The sequence below is a fragment of the Pteropus vampyrus genome, unplaced genomic scaffold (genome assembly GCF_000151845.1).
Source record: "Pteropus vampyrus isolate Shadow unplaced genomic scaffold, Pvam_2.0 Scaffold1, whole genome shotgun sequence".
Lineage (NCBI taxonomy): Eukaryota > Metazoa > Chordata > Mammalia > Chiroptera > Pteropodidae > Pteropus > Pteropus vampyrus.
Window position 1 is genome coordinate 16532405 of NW_011888782.1, and position 17188 is coordinate 16549592.

The window sequence follows — 17188 nt, forward strand, 5'->3', positions numbered from 1 at the left end:
AGCAGGAGGCCTGTGAGTGGATTTGCCCCTGCTACCATGACAGAGTGGTTCATGGGGCAGATGGGGGTTGAGGATCATTTATCATTTTCCCCCTGGGTATCGTTTGAAACAGGATACATTAGCATCATTCCTGTCTGCTTGCATCAGAGCTGGGACTTTTGAAAACTGAGAAACAAGCACTTCAGCAGTAATCGAGTCTAACCATTCCATCATACAGACAAGGAGATATAATTAAGATTTGGGATTCTCCAAAGAGAATAAATGACTCAAACAGAACAAATATTGGCACAGAGTTTGAATGTGGGTTTCAAGAATCTTAGTCCGGTATCTTTGGTTACTATATCCAGCTTGGCTGCTCTGGTTCGTGTCCAGGCAGTTGAATAAATTGAAGCACTCCCTGTCAGAGCCTGCCAAAGCAAGGGCAAATTAGCATATGTTTGTTTTATTACATAATTAATTGTCGTTTTTTTTTTCCTGATTGTAAAAGTCACACATTTCACATAACAGAAAGGTATAAAGAAAGTGAAAGTTATCAATAAGCTTTACATCCTGAGATAACCAGTGTCAGGGTTTGTTGTATACTCTTCAAATTGTTTAGCGAGTGTGTTTCCCCTTTTTAAAACAAAAACTAGATCTTTCTGTTCAAATAGTTTGTTTTGACAAGTTTTACCCTTTTCACATTAACAATCTAGTAACCTTCATACTAGCAAATTTTAAAATATACACTGTTTTTTTGTGTGTGTGCTCAAAAACATGAGGACATTTGGGGAAAAAAAAAAATAGAAAACTCCACTACCTACGAGGATAAAAATAAAAAGAAAATTGAAAGGAATTATGCAAAACCATTTTGTACCAGTATGTCTTAACTGCCTTCAGAATGTCCTTCACCTCATAACTATGTTAATCTCTGAGTCAGTAAGAGAATATTTTTTAAATATCAACTTTATTTAAGTATAACTCATGTACATTGTACTGCTTCCGTTTAAGGTATATAATACAGTGGGTTTCAGCACTTGTGTGCATGCACCCTGAAAATCACCATCACAATATAGACCATTTTCATCATTCCCAAACAATTGCATAGTCCCTTTGCAATTCAAACCTCCTGCCCTGCCCCAGCCAGGCAGCCATTGATCTGCTTTTATGCACTATAGTTTGCATTTCCTAGGATTTTTGTAATGGAGTTGTACTCTTCTGTGTCTGGCTTCTTTCACTGGTGGTGTATTTTTGTTTAATGTAAATTTTAAGAGGTACTTCATACAGAAAAGTATAAAAACCACAAGAGTACAGCTTAACCTGTGTTATTGTTTTAAATAGATGCTTTATGAGGATTAAGTTTCTTTAACAGAGACCCAAAGTAATAGTGGTTGAACAGGCAGAAGCTTATTCCTCATGTATAAATCCCGAATCCATATGACAGCTCTATTACACAGAATTCTCAGGGACTCAGGCTCCTTGAAGCTCACAAGGATACAGCTTTGTCCTTGTGGAGGAGGAAAATTTTACTCTACCCCTCTAGGTTCTTTTGGCTGGTGTAATAATTAAATTAACACGAGAAAATAACAAAATTTAATTCTATAAGTACATACGAGAACCTCACATACATGGGAGGTTCAGAGACAGAAAGGGAAAATGAGGTATATTTGACATCCTGAGACAATGAATGAGGTAAGACACCTGGGATTTCAGAGGGGAGGAGAGCAGTTTGCAAGACAATTAGAGCAGATGTTCAGCAATTAGCTATTTGCCTTGCCCTATAGATAGGTCATAAAAAGTTATTTCTGGTGATAACTCTTATTATAGGCAAAACCCCAGTTTAAATTATTTAAGGGAGAAGTAAAAGTTTCTTTCAAGCCCATAGGGTGTCAATTGCCTTCAGCTCAAAATAATCTACACATTCACATACCTTTGGGAGGCCCATACTGAACCCCTTCATCCTCATGTTCTAAGGTGGCGACCAGAGCTCCAGCCATCACATCTTTCTTCCAGATAGCAAGATAAAAAAAAAAGAAAGGGCAAAGAGCATGTGGCAGCTATCTTCTTAAGGCAAGTTCTGGGAAGTCACAATGTAATATTTTGGCTTTATCTCAATGGGCAGTACTTAATTGTGTGACCATACCTAGCTGCAAGGGAGGTTGGAAAATAGTTCCCGCCCCCTCCAGTAGCCATGTACTTGCATGAAATTCAGGGACTCTCTTCCTCTGGAAGAAGGAGAGAATAGATTGGGGGGTAAACGTATAACCTGCGCAACAAGGACATGATGTTCCTGTACAGAGCTGTCTGTTTTGAGGTTAACCAACCCTGACTGCCAGGTGTGTAGGTTTCCTCCAAGGCCTTGGCTTTGATAAACCATGCTGTGATGACAGCCTTGTGCCTGTTCTCTAGCCAGGGCCACTGCCAGACTCCATCAGCCATATAGCTATTCGCATTTATATTTGAATTGATTAAAACTTTTTTAAAAATTTAAATTTAGTTTTTGAGTCATAGTAACTCCGTTTCAAAGGCTCAGTAGCCACATGAGTCTTCAGTGAGTCTCAGTGGCTAGTGGCTAGCTGCTCTACTGGATAAGCAGATATAAAACATTTATATCATTGCAGAAACTTCTACTGGATGGCACTGCTCTAGCTAAGGGAGCATATCAGAGGGTCGGGCCTGGTGGGCCAGGTGTGGGCTTGACCTCAGCCCTCCTTGGCCACCTTACTCAGGGCCCAGCCTGCCAACCATATGTGATGCCCGACCTGTAGGAAGCCCACACTCTGCAGACAAAGCTTCCTCTTACGTCAAACGCACTAGGAGCTGCCGTCCAAAAGAGTCAGCTGGATTGTTGGACATACAGAAAATAGTGAATGGCTTGGTTTCAGTGGCGCCATCCTTCCCACATGGTGAGTGCTGATGTAACCCAAAGGCAGCACTGGCTGCTTTTCCAGTTTTATATTCTTTTTGTGGGAGGATAGGAGCGGAAGGAATTGAGTCCTGCCTAACCCACCTCGATTCAGAATTGTGAAGGTGGCACTTTGGCGTGGATGAATGCCTCAAGTATTGCCAGAACCCAGGAAACGGGGAGGGGCTGAAGCACGTCTGTCTTCTGAAAATTGTGGTATTTTTAGCTCCAGAACAGTTTAAAGCAGATTTAAATGCACAGTGGATAATGATAACTTTCATAGCTGAGCGATCTCAGAGGACATCTGCTCAAATGCTATTCGAACATGATCTGACTGGCTCTGTGTGTTTATTTTTCTTTTGACAGTGATAAGTGGCAGAGAGAGAGAGCAAGGATTTCAAGATCCATCATAAGGCGATTAAACTGGGTTGGAGCCCAGGGTCTCCTCAGAAGGGAGTTTACCCTGCAGTAGCCCCCTGTCTCTCCCTCCCCTGCCCCACCCCCGCCATGGGGAGGTTATAGGTCTAATGAATACTGTGAGGTGGTCTCAAATCATGTGCCCAGTGGTGAAGGGGCAGAGAGAGTAGCTGGAGCCCCCAAGATAAGGGAGCCATGGGTACCCTTATCTGCCTTTTCTCCACATGCAGTGACATGAAAGGTCAAAAGTACTGCTTTGGAGCCCTGGGTTCATCCTTACAGCTCCTATTTGGATGCTTCCAGTGACTGAGAGCTCACTCCTTTGTCTCCAAGTCTTTTCAGCTGAATGGGGTCAGTTCTTCCTGTTAGAACGTTCTTATCTTGACACTGAGGTGGCTCCTCTGCGCCTTTCACTCGCTGGGTAGAGCAGCGTGGTGTGATCTGTTCCCTGGAGAGGACTCGGAAGCTAGGCTGCCTGGGTTTGATACCCAGCTCTGTAGGTCCTGACAGTGTGACCCTAGGCAAGCTATATACTCTGCGTGCCTGAGTTTCCTCACCTCTCACTGTACATATATAGGACCTGCCTTGTAGGAATGTTGTGAAGATTAAATGCGTTGATAATACATGACACACTTAGGACAGTTCAATAAGGTTAACTGTTATTTTTATTATTTCTCCCCATAAACCGTTTCTCCTCCTGGGCCTTTTTTTTTTTTTTTACCTCTCAAGCCTCCACCCGGGCCAGCCAGGCTCTCCTCTCTGGCATCTAATTGCAGAGGATTCAGGAAGGTCTCTTTGACCCAGGGCAGGTAGGGGTGGCCAGGCCAAATTTGCCACATGGTGGAAGCAGCAGGGAAGAGTGGGGCTGTGGAAGCAGGTTTCGGGATCATGTCCCAGCTGCCTCACTCACCAGTGAGGTGTTCTCGGCAAGCCACAAACCTCTCTGAGCCAGACAGGAGGATGGATACACCCTTGTCAGGGTCATCGCAGGAATTCCAATGAGACTGTGTGCACGGGACCTGGTGTGGCTCACTGAAGTCACTTCATAAACAGCTCCTCTCCCATCCGTGTAAGGAGCTCCTTGTTGAACAGAAGTCCCTATTATCTTCCCATTCAGTCTGTAAACATTTACTGTGGTTGTCAGGTAACCTCCAGAAGGGGTCACCTGTGTAATGGAGGGGGACACGGGGACACAGTCGAGGGGGCATCAGAGAACAATTTCAGCAATTGAATCATTCGGATCCTAGGTCTCGTCACGTTGCCGTGGTCACTACAATACAAAGCCCAAGCCCTGGGTGTTCTCACAGTCCCCGGCTCTTAGTCTCTGCCTGGCGTTCCACCTCAAAGGTCCAGTGTCCCAGCCCCTCTGGAGCAGAGCTGCAGAACCAGGTCCCACCTCACCCCTCCGCATCTCTCAAGGCTCCTTTCCCACTGCCTGGCCCCTCTCCGCTCACGCTGCTGCCAGACACTGAGTGCACCACAGCAGGAGTCGCCCACTTTGTCGTCACCGTGCGCACCCAGCGGGTAGCTGGGGATGGATGCTTGCTGTCAGGGAGCGGATGAAACCTACAGTGAGCATCGCCTGTGTGGCGGGCAGGGGTTGAGAAGCTTTTGCAGGTACAGGCAGAAGTTCGTACCTTCTGAAAACATGTGCTCCCTGGTCAGGCTGTTAATCCAGAAGGCCCGAGTCCTCATCACCTCTACCTGCAGCTGCAGGAAGCGGAATCTACACGGAGTCCGGCCTCATGGGGAGAGAGTGGTCCACTTGGAAGCTACCTCAGTGGTCTGCTGGAGCTCAGAACCTCCCTAGGAGACTAGACACAGAAATAGCATGAATTTGTCTAAAACCTACATGCATTCATGTCAGCTTTCTGGTTATTCTTAGAGAGTTTTTTTCCTTTCTGTATTGATAGCAGTGAGAAGAATCGCCAGCAACCAGAATAAACTGTAGTATTATTACCGAGGAAGAGAAGAGACAGTTAGGGCCCTTGCCATTCTGATTCCGCCTCTGGCCCCTTCTGCTGTCACCCTGTGGAAGCAGAGAAGGGTGGGTTCTGTCAATCAGGAGACAAAAGCTTCGGGAGGGCTCTTCAGTTTTTTGTCATCCGAAGTGGCTTTGTGGCTTCGGTCTCCTGGTGAACAACAGCTGTGTTTAAATGGCTAGATCTGTTTCTCAGGTCGAGCCTGGCCACCTCCATGCTGTGTTTGATGTATTTTATCAGAAACGGCACATCAACTAGAGAAGACTTTTTTCTTCCCCAGCTTGTTCCATTTTTCACCTCATCTCTTAGATTTTATAGGCCTGATGGTTCTGTCTTTTATTAACAAAACTATTTTTCTAGAGGAAAAATAATATATACTTATTTTTACTGATTGCCCATTTGTTAACAACTAGCTTCATGTTTTAATATCTCTCAAGGCATAAATCCATATATAGTCACCAGGTATTATAGAAAAATACTAATGTGGTTGGACAGAGTTAAATACTTACATTTTTCCTGCCATCAAGAGTTCTTGGTGAAGGAGCTGGTAAAGTAGAAAAAAAGGCCAGGATCCTGGGGGGTGCACCCAATGTCCCAAATGAGTGCCCTCTGTGCTACCATGCAGGCATTACTTGTAAGACGTGGTTATCTGATTTTACATTTGATTTCAGGCCCCGCTCAGATGCTGCCTCCTCTGTGCAGCCTTCCCTGCTTTGAAATCAAGCTTGTGGCTCTCACCACTCCTCTGTAGTCTCTCTTCCTTCCATCTCCTGATGTGCTTTGCTGTTTCTCTTTTCCCAGCTAGATTGCCAACTCTTTGAGAAGAATCTGTCTGCCTTTGCAGCTCCTCCCTGGGGGTACACCTGACTCCTACTCCCCACCCAGTACCACCCTGCCCTTTAAGGCCTAGTTAGGACTTCCCACACAATGCATGCTCAATTGAAACACATGGATTAAAATGAAAATCAGATTTTCAGTCAAACATTACAGTTATTTGTGCACACGTCAAGAGTCGGCAAACTTTTTCCACGAGGGCCACAAGGACCAAATGTTGTAGGACTCTGGACCATATGGTCTCTGTCACAGCTACTCAAATCTGCTGTTACAGCACAAAAGGAACCACAGACAATACATTAAATGAACAATGTACCTAAGTTGCAATAACATTATTTACAAAAACAGGCAATTGGCCCTTAGTGTGCTGATCCTTGAACTAGATTATAAGCTTCTAAAGAGGCACGTCTGTATCTGATCTGCCCTAACAGAGTGCCATGCAAAGAGTAAGTGCTCCACAAATGCTTAAGGATTATTAAATAAAACAAAGGGCTGAAAATTTGAGCTGTACATATGCAGACACAGTAACTTAGCAATTCTGCTCCTAGGTACATACCCAGCAGAAATGCCTGCACCAAAGGATATATACCTCGGTGTCCTTAGCAGCACCATTCGTGACAGCCCCAAACTGGAAGGTACCCCAATGCCAATCAACAGAAGACTGGATAAATATATCATACTACGTTCACACAGTGGAATATAGTGCAGCAATGGAAATAAATGTGCTTTGCGTATGGCCAAATCTCACAAACATGATGTCAAATTAAGACAAGCTAGACAGAAAAGATTACATACTGTATGATTCTATTCATATGTTTAAAGACAGGTAAAGCAAATCTGTGCTGTTACAAGTCAGGAGGCTGGTCACTTTTGTTGGGGGAAGGAGGGTGACTAGAAGGGCATCTGAGGGGGCTTTCTGGGGCACTGGTTACGTTCTGTTTCTTGGTCAGGGCACTGGTTACATGGGTGTGTTCAGTTTGTGACAATTCATGTTGTATACATATCATATTTGCACTTTTTCGTATAAATGTTATATTTGAATAAAGTATTTGATTTTTAAAAAAGCCAAAAGGGGAAGAAGTTTATCCAAACAGTATTTAATCAGAGACCACCCCCAGTGTTCTAATTTTCTGGCTAATGCGCCCCATCTGCTGCCTCCTACTGACCCCAGATCTGGGCTCCTTGTCCTGCAAATGGGACTATAGAAGCCTGGTCCTGCCTTTCTTCTCTCTTACTCCAGGTACAAGAGCAGAGCCCAGAGTCGTGCGGGAACCAGGGGTGGTCCCTGCCTCGGCCTCTCCCCCAGCTGCCCCGCACCCTCATCTGCACTGGTGTGTGACGGCATCCTGGCTTTTTTGTCGTTTTCGCAGAACATCGTGGCGGTAGGAGCTGGGTTCTGTGACGGGCTCCGCAGTGGGGACAACACCAAAGCAGCCGTCATCCGCCTGGGGCTCATGGAAATGATCTCCTTCGCCAAGATCTTCTGCAAGGGCCAGGTGTCCACGGCCACCTTCCTGGAGAGCTGCGGCGTTGCTGACCTGATCACCACTTGCTATGGGGGCCGGAATCGCAAGGTGGCAGAGGCCTTTGCCAAGACTGGAAAGGTAGCCCCTGGCCTGCCCTCCCTGCACCCCTCCCTCCTCATTTGAGACCCCTGGGCTGGGGCGAGCCGCAGTCCAATGAAGACGAAGGCCGGTATTTGTTTGCTGGGTTGTCCTGTTTACCTGTCTGCTTTTACTTAAAGGTACTTGAGTCTTTGTCCTTTATATTGTATGTCTTTATCTTTCCTGAGCTTGCGGCAAAGGAATGCAGCTCCCTTCCCCTACTCTCCTCTCAAAATAAGTGATTCTCTAGTCTTTACCATAGGTTTTTTTCCCCCATCCTTTGTTTTTAAGACCATTGAAGAATTGGAGAAGGAGATGCTGAATGGGCAGAAGCTCCAGGGACCTCAGACTTCTGCTGAAGTGTACCGCATCCTTAAGCAGAAGGGGCTCATCGAAAAGTAAGTCACCCATTGACCATGAGACCAGAGAAACAGTCATCATCCCACTTCTGTTGTGACCACAAGCCCAGTCCGTGCACATGAGCACAGCTATTTGACAAGTATACGCAGAACTTTACAGGGTTAATTCTGTCTTTTGTGTGACGTGAACATCTGTGGCAGGAAACAAGTGCTTACACAAACCCCAAACCAGGCCCAACTCCAGGGAGAAGAGCTCAGTTCTTCGGATTACAAAATATGAAGTTTACAATTCTGGTTTGTCCTACAGGGTGTTAGGTAAGAGCTACATGTCATAAGTTTTAAATTAAAAAAAAAAAAAAGGTCGCTGCGTTATTTTTATAAAAAGATAGAGTCTTGTTAATGAACTGCCAGATGATTCAGAAAAGGAGGAAAGACAGCACCAGCAGTGACCTGTGTTAAGGCTTTGCGAGCAGCCTGGCAGTCTCTTTGTCGTGCGGATGGATGGAGGCATCCAGCCTCCACTGCCTTTCTGGGCTGGTCTCAGAAAGGTGGCCTTGGGTCAGCTAGATTTGCCACCTGATCGAGGGAGTAAGCCCTGTAGCACCACAAAAGCTGCCCGGCCTGCCTGAGGCTGTTCTGGTCCTGCCGGCCTCACAGGCCTTTATCTTGCTGATTGGTCAAGCCTTCCTTCATAATCACGATGCTAGTTACACCACCTAATAAATGCTTATGCAGCATATTCTGTGTATCTGTAACTCTCCGTAACAGTCTTTGGTAAGTTTGGTTGCCTGGGAGAGTATGGAGCTGGGCATCTATATTGATGCTTCCAGGAGGTGGGTGATGGGCGGTATCTCTCTGGTTGCATCTCCCTCAGCCTCTCAGGTCAGCCCAGGTGTCTGCTGGTCCCGACCACGCATCTCTACCTCACCTTGCACCCAGCTCTCCTCCTCTCTTTACCCAGTACAAAGGGATCAGCCATGGAGTTCCCTATTGAAAGTGGAAAATGAAGGAGGACAGGGCATTTATCTTTCTTCTTCAATTTGCATTTTATTTTTTTGTAATGGCTTTCAAAACCAGCCAGGCAGAGAGAGAAGTCATAAACAAGCCTCCCCAGCAGGAGAATTACCTTTAAATCGTGACTAAAAGGAAAACACCTCTGACATGCATGGTTTTCCTCACATACTGAACAGCGGACAGTGATGCATTTGTGTGTGGTTGGGCTACTTTAATCACCATTAGATCTTTATCAGGAATTTGTTTAAAATCTTAAAAAAAATTCCTGGGTGTTTGCTAATGATTCTCTCCGAATCACAATTTTGAAGTGGCATCTGTGTGCTACCAGGGGGTGCCTCGGTTAGGATTTTACGAATCGACAAGTTGGCTGGGAGTTAGTCTGCGTTCATCCTTTGTATCTCTCCGGAAGGCTGCGGACTGGACCTGGCATTCTGGGATCAGAACCCACCTGTTTTAAAAAGCAGGTAGAATCAAGCGGGTGAAACTTGGCTCTGAGCTGACGCCTCAGGTCCCAGTCATGTCCCATTTTCTGTCTTCTGATTAGAAGTTGAACAGGCTGTGCCTGCGCTTAGTGGGGTAACTGCCATTTGGAGTGGGGCGTCTCCCTTCACTGCACCCGCCTCCGAGAGCTGCACAGGCAGAGCCAAGTTCTGCCATTTTCACTTTTTACCACCTCCCACCTTGATTTTTTTTTTCTTTTTTCATTCCAGTCATCACTACTCTGATTTTTCTCTATTTCCTTCTCTCCTCTCTTCCCTCCTCCAGGCCACCTCATGTCTTACTCATCATGTGGTCTTGGGCAGGTCATATTTTTAGCTGTTTGATGCCCCAGTCTTTTTATCCACAAAATCACTCTGATAGACCCGTGATTGCCATGCCATGTCCTTTCTACCTTGAGCATTCAAGTTCAGAGACCTCCCGCTCTTACAGAATGTGGTCAGCAATGCTTAGGCTGTCAGCTGAGGCAGCCCCTCTCAGTCCAGTGCAGGTATACCTGTTTTGTTACACTTCACAGAAGTTGCCTTTTTCACAAATGGAAGGCGAGACCCTCCACCAGCAAAAAGATTTATTCGCATGCTTTATTGTAACATTTGCTTTATCATGGTGGTCTGGAACCAAAACCACAGTATTGCCGAGGTATGCCTATACCATCTTGGCTTTCTAACAGCATGTCCTGTTACCCACTGCAACACCTTTAGTTGAAGTAGACTTCCCTTTGCCCCAGACACCTCCTCCTCAGACTCCTGTAGTGTCCATCTGTCCTCCTGGCTGGCCTGCTAGGACACCCTCCTTTATGTACACTTCCACCCTCATCACCCTAAAGGCAGTTCTGTCTTCACAGAAGCCTCCATCCATGTCCTACAGCCACAAATAACGTCCCTGCATTGAACTTACTGTTTAGACCAGTAGTCAGCAAACTTTTTCTGTAAAGAGTCAGATAATAAATATTTAGTGTTTGTAGGCCACTTACGGTCTCTGTTGTTTCTCCTTTTCCTTCTCCTTCTCCCTTCTTCTTTCTTCTTTTTCTTTTTTCACTTTTAAAGCCCTTTAAAAAATGTAAAAATCATTCTTAGCCCGCAGGCAGTACCAAAACAGGTCAGGCCGTGGCTTTCCGACCCCTGGTTTAGACAAATTACTACTCGTGCGCTGTGAATTTATTACATAAACATGCAGTTTACTTTTATTCTTAAAATTTGAAAAGAGGAGCACATGCTTTTGGTAAAAAAATATATATATATATACATATATACATATATACATACATATATATATATATATATATATATATATATGTATATAAAATCATACAAAAAAGGCTCACAGTGGAGAGTGAGTCTTTTTCGCCACCCCAGAGCAGCAGCGTTCTGTTCTCAGTGTGCATTTCCAGTCAGCCTTTTCATTGGCGTAATGGGCAACAGACTCCACGTTCCTCTCTGTCCCTAGCGTATCTTCATTTTAGAATAGATTTTGAAGATCATTGCACATCCACGCCTAGAGAGCTCATTTCATGGCTATAGAACATGCCACTGTATTGGAGAACCACAGTTTAATTTCACCAGTCTCCTGTCAAGAAATATTAAAGTTGCTGTTATAAAATTTGCTTTATAAAAATTCCTTGTACGTGTGTCTTTATGAGCATGTATAAGCATAAGGTGTTTGTATTAATTTGCTCGGGCTGCCACAACAAAATACCACAGACTGAGTGGCGTACACCAGCAGTCCCCAACCTTTGTGGCACCAGGGACCGGTGCTCCTATGAGAATCTAATGCCTGATCATCTGAAGTGGAGCTGAGGCAGTGATGCTAGCGCTGGGGAGTGGCCACAAATACAGATAAAGCTTCACTCACTCGCCCGCTATTTACCTCCTACCGTGTGGCCCGGTTCGTAACAGGCCACAGACCAGTACTGGTCCACGCCCCCGGGGGCTGGGGACCCATGACGTACAGAGCAGAAATGTATTCCTCACAGTTTTGGAGGCTGGCGGTCTAAGATCAGGATGTCGGCAAGGTTGACATCTTCCGAGGACTCTCCCCTCTGCTTGTAAATGGCAGTCTTCACCCTGTGTCTTCACATGGTCTTCCTTCTATGTGTATCAGTCCTAATCTCCTTTTCTTATAAGGATACCAGCCATATTGGTTTAGGGCCCACCCTAATGAGCCCTTTTTAACTTAATTACCTCCTTAAGGACTCCTTGAGGTCCTGGGGGTTAGGACTTCATTGTATGAAATGGATGTGGGGGGGATGGGCACAATTTAGTCCATAACACTGTTGTAAGCTCCTTGAGGGCTGAGACCCTATTTAGAATACTACATATCCCTGCACTTAGCTGAAGCCTGATATATCATAAGTCCTTAGTTTCCATTAGTGAGATTGCTGATTGATTGGTTTATGTCAGTATTTTTTTATGAAATGTTGTCTTTTGTCCTCCTTTCACCTCTAACCTTATTTAGAGAGTCCTCCAAACTGATCTAATTGGCCTTGTAGCATTTTATATTATAGAAAATAGCATTTAGGTGAGCAGTGTAGCAGGCAATTGAGTTTGGGCTCCAGAGTTAGAGAGCCCCCTTTTCCCCCACACTTCATATCCCTCGTTAACATCCCACCTACAGAATACATTTTGGAAATGGTGGTTGTGAGAGTTGGGAGTACTTTTGATTGCAAGAGCAACACTCAATTAAAAATGCCTTGAACAATAGGGTGTTTTTTTCTCACATAGCAAGGAATCCAGAGGTGAACATTTTGATGTTGGCTCCGTGCCTCTGAATTAGAATCTCAGTGAACCTGTTGACTTTTCCTCAAAGCCTCAAGATGGCTGCAGGAGCACCGAGCATCACATACTCACACAATTGAACTAAGCTGCAAGAGCAGTCTGGGGTAGCAGATTTTCCCTTCAGTGTTTGTCAAGGAGAGAACTAACTTCTGAAACCCTCAGCAGATATATATGTCTTGCTGGCTACAACTTGCTTACTTGGCTAATTCTAGGTAAAAGAAAAGCTGGGAAAGTAAGCATTAGACTATTTCTGACTTCAGTACGGAAACAAGGGGGTTGGGAATGGCTTTGGGTGGCCACTCATCACCTGCTACCCTGCTTTGGGGACGTAGAAATTGTTCTCATCATAGAAAACTAAGCCATGGAAGGGGCTGAAATCTCCAGGTGCTAACACCCGTTTACAAGAAGTCATTCAACAAATACTCACTGAGCACCTGCCCCTTGCTGTGCAGTGTATCAGGCCCTGAGGATGCAGAGGTGAACAAAACAGATTTGGGACCCGTCCTCTTGGAGCTTACAGTCTAGAACCCAGTGGCCATTTTGTGGCTGTGTTTTGTAAGCTGCCATTTATTGCACACCCACCATGCACCAAGTGTTGCATTGTACACTTTACATGTAAGTCATTTAATACAACAGACCTGAGTGTCCAGTCCATTTTACAGATGAACAAACTGGGTGAGAGGGGTTGTGAATCTTGCCCAGAATGAATAAGCTGTGGAGCAGATTTCCTTAAGTCTAAGTCTGCCTGACTCCAAAAAATAACAAAACACTGTGAACCCTAAAAAATTCATAATGATAGACTATCATAAAGACATATGAACTAAGCTATCACTACAAGATTCTAACTAGATAATTTTTAGAGTGGCCTGTAAGACTGTGAAGCTCACTTTCGGGGGTGTGTGTGTGTGTGTGTGTGTGTGTGTGTGTGTGTAAAAGCCTAATTGAAATTAACTTTATTTCCTTAGTGATATCTTCCATAATATTTGCTGAGCCAGCTGTATCCTGAGATAATATTATCCTTTCTTACAGTGGATTATTAGCCCACACCTTCAAACCCTCATCCATTTCAAACTTTCATATATATATGCATTCACATCTTGGAAGAAAAGACGAAATAAATCCAGCTTCCAACATGGGATCAGTGCTCAGCTAATTGTAGGTCCCCTTGTTGGTTATTGCAGGAGCATTCCAGGCTGAATTATTTATGGTGATGTGTGGGCTGCCTCATCTTCATCCTTGGATGATCCTTCCTGGAGAAGGGAGAGCAATACCTCCTTGCAATTTAAAATTTATTCTCCAATCTTTTAAAATAGCGACAGAAACTTGGACTCATTCCAGATTTGGCCACAAGCCTGAGCCACAACTCTTTTGTGTGAATGACCACAGATGACCCTGTAAGGATTACCACGTGACTTGTTTGTGGACAGTGCACTCCAATTAGCCAGAGGATGGTTTAGGTGGTCCCAAGATCTTATGGCCAACAGTGCAGAAACTCTCTGCAGACCAATAATAAAAGGATGTCGGACGTGGTCACAGGTAGCACACTAACCTGCGATCTGTTAGAAGGGAAAAATTGATTTGTTCTATGACATAAACCAGATAACTTGTCTTTTCACATTTCCTCTCAATTAGGTTTCCATTGTTTACTGCAGTATATCAGATCTGCTATGAAGGCAGACCCGTTCAAGAGATGCTGTCTTGTCTCCAGAGCCATCCAGAGCATATATAAAGTGGATCATGCAACATGTCGGGCAGAGTTCTGCCCTTCCAATCAGTCTTTTGGGTGCAAATGGAAACTGAGACTTGGCAAGAAGATGTTTGCTTGACTGTAATCCCGTCATGGGTGTGTATGAACTTTTACAGGTTCTTTTTTGAAATTGCACGAAGATGTACTGGCAACAACTAGACGCACATGTGTGAACGTGTGAGTGTGTGTTCATTTCTCATTCTGTGGATGATTCTATGAACCAAAATTAAAGGTCCTTTTTTAAAATTACTTTTGAAAATTTCCCACCATGGTAATTTATAAGATTAGAACTATCTCAGCTAAATATTTTAGATCTAATTCACATGTATTTGAGTGAAGGAATTTCTTTTTCTCATTCTCTTGATGTTAAAATTTAACCAGCTTTAATAACATGGTAGAATGGAAGAGTGAGTGTGTTCAAAGATCAACATACTGTAACTTTTAAACACTATCTCAAAGCCAGCATAATTAACTACTTTGATTGTGAGTTGATCTTTTTTTAACAATTAGATATTTTTTATTAGGTAAATAATTTTAATTTCCCTGTTAGTGCAGTTTTCTGCATTTTTAGCCTCTTCTCCTTCATTAGCCTCCAGAATGTGCTCAGCAGTGGCAGAAGACAGAAAACTCATCTGGGATCTTCCTGCTGTGATTGACACATTCTTCTGATCACCGACACTTGTATGATGCTTTTTGTTAGGTTGCACTTTCGTGCAAACATTTCCTTTAAGCTGTGCAGATGCCCTGAGAGGGGGCTGCTATTATTCTTTTAAGATGCAATTACTGTGCCTGGTCACCTGGTGAGGAGGTGTCTAGTGCTCCTCTACCCCACCAAAGTGCCCCAGGACCTTCTCAGATGTCACTGGGCCGATTTGACCTCCAGGGAGTGGTTGTGGCAAATACCATATGCAGCCTTCTCTGGGGGCATAGGAGGGCTTTGTGCAGCTGATATTTGTGTGGGGTGTCGTCTAGACGGTTATCACTCAAAGTGTGGTCCTCATTCCATCAGCTTTACTTGGCGTCTCTTAGGTATTCAGGTTGCCAGGTCCCACCGCTCACCTCTGAAGTGGGCTATGGTATCTCTGCTCTAACACCTCCCATGTCTTTCTGATGCTCACTACAATTTTAGAACCACTACTTTAGAAATTTTACTTTAGATTGGCATTTCTCAAACCGTGTTCCATAGAAAACTAGTGTCCTGGGATCCAGTGGTGGTTCCAGGTGTACTCTGGCAAGGTCACATGAGTTTGGGAAAAGCCATGTCTGTATACCCCCTCTTGAGGGTGTAGAATCTATGTTAGTATGTTAGTGGACCTTGTTTATTTAACTTAGCGAGTCTCGAACAAGTGAGATTATGGAGATTTTTTTGGCAAGGATCCTTGCCAAAGTTTCCAGGGGACCCTGTTCTAGGCTGAGGTGACCTTAGGACAGCTTATACCCTTCATTCCCTGTAAGAAATTAGGATGAATAACTAACTACTCGTGGTAGTATTAGTTCTGAACTTTTATAGTTCTGGTCTGCCATGAGGCTTTGATGAAGCTTTAAGGTGACATTGACAAGTACAACCAAGTAGATGTCAACCTCGCTGAAACGCACATTATGTGGAATAAGTGCTTTTAATTCTAGAATTAGAATGGGAATTACTGTATCTTCTTAAATGAGATTGGTTTCAGGATAGCATTACAATGACCTTATATAGCACTTGATAAAGTGTTAAGGGAATATATGAATGTCACTTGCATATTCATGGATTTTCAGTCACTTTGTGAATTTTGACCTTTTTATTTTCCAGCTTGGGACTACCCGCCCCCCCCATATCTGAAATGATTGCAGAGTAGATTTTTGTGAGAATTTTAAAAACTATCCAAAATATTTTGGGAGCATTATAAAGTCCTATCCACAGAAGTATGTGAAAGCACACAAAATGTTAACAAGTTCCCTTGATTTTAGTGCCACTATGAAGTTAATCAATTTTTGCTTGTCTCATGATTAATCATTTTTGAAGTTGTACATAGGTAACAAAGTTACTTTTTAAGATACATAAAGGATGGTAAGCTAACTGTGGTGTCTATTAAGTAGGATAATAAGATGTGAGGGATTAGGATTCTGTCTTTTGTATATCCTCATCTGCATTCAGCTTCCTGCTCTGGGTTTTGTGCTTGAGTGTTTTTCTTTACAAATGCTCTCTTACCATTCTAAAGTCTGCCGACTGTACCTCTTGAAAATACTTATGATATTCTGCATATTATGGAAAAAGGAAAATTTTATATGTATGTGCTCTGCTAACTAGATATTTATTACTCTGAGTTATCTATTTTTATAACCACCTGCGGTCTATCATCTATTTTAATTCACATTTCTTACTAATTATGATAATGGGGAGAGAGACATCCCGAAGAGAAGCTTAATTTGTACTATTTCAGCCAATCCGTGAATGTAAAACTACATTGTTGCCTTGCTATAATGTGGAACAAATATCTGTTTTGAAATCCATCCTAGCAGGTGGAGTCAAGCTAAATTCCTTCTGGTTTTTCCTTTAATCCTTTAACTATGACGTGACCCCATGAAGTGCCAGGGTACAAAGGGATCTTCGGGTTTTCCATTAGTTCTAATCTAAGAGCCTTTTACTTACATGAGCACTGTATTTGTTTACGGACTATAGGTGGATATAATTTTAAAGCTTGGTTTAATAAACATTTAACCCCCCTCCAAACCTGTGCTACTGGTCTTTTTTAAGTATCAGTTAATGGCCTTATTATTTAAGTCAGCTTTTTTTCCCCCCCTGAATTGTGCTGCATTAACAATAAAAAGGAAATTTTAATTCCAGTCTTCAAGTACATCTGTTTCCAAGTGTTCCTTCCCATCGCTTGCTGATATTTTTATATAATATATTTGTAGGATGGAGGCCTTCCAATTTCAGCCAGCCAGTGGACTAATGTACTTTAAAACCCTGTCCCCACTTTAAATACCTAGAAAAGCTAGGGAAATATAACCAGTGTTCTTTTCTTTGCAGGGCTGTTCTCGTAAAAATGTGAGAGAAATCCCCAGGAGCCTGAAGCAAATAAGGGGATGATGGCC

The 17188-nt window shown here is 43.6% G+C and overlaps 1 protein-coding gene across 1 annotated transcript in view; it reads left to right on the forward strand.

Annotated features, from left to right (window-relative positions):
- GPD1L (glycerol-3-phosphate dehydrogenase 1 like) overlaps positions 1-16823 on the forward strand; it is a 51662-nt gene extending 34839 nt beyond the window's left edge. The window contains exons 6-8 of the mRNA XM_011361291.2: positions 7485-7718; positions 8010-8116; positions 13996-16823. Coding sequence (XP_011359593.1) covers positions 7485-7718; positions 8010-8116; positions 13996-14092 — 438 coding nt within the window. The 3' untranslated portion in view covers positions 14093-16823. The remainder of the gene's footprint in view (positions 1-7484; positions 7719-8009; positions 8117-13995) is intronic.
- The last annotated feature ends 365 nt before the right edge of the window (positions 16824-17188 follow it).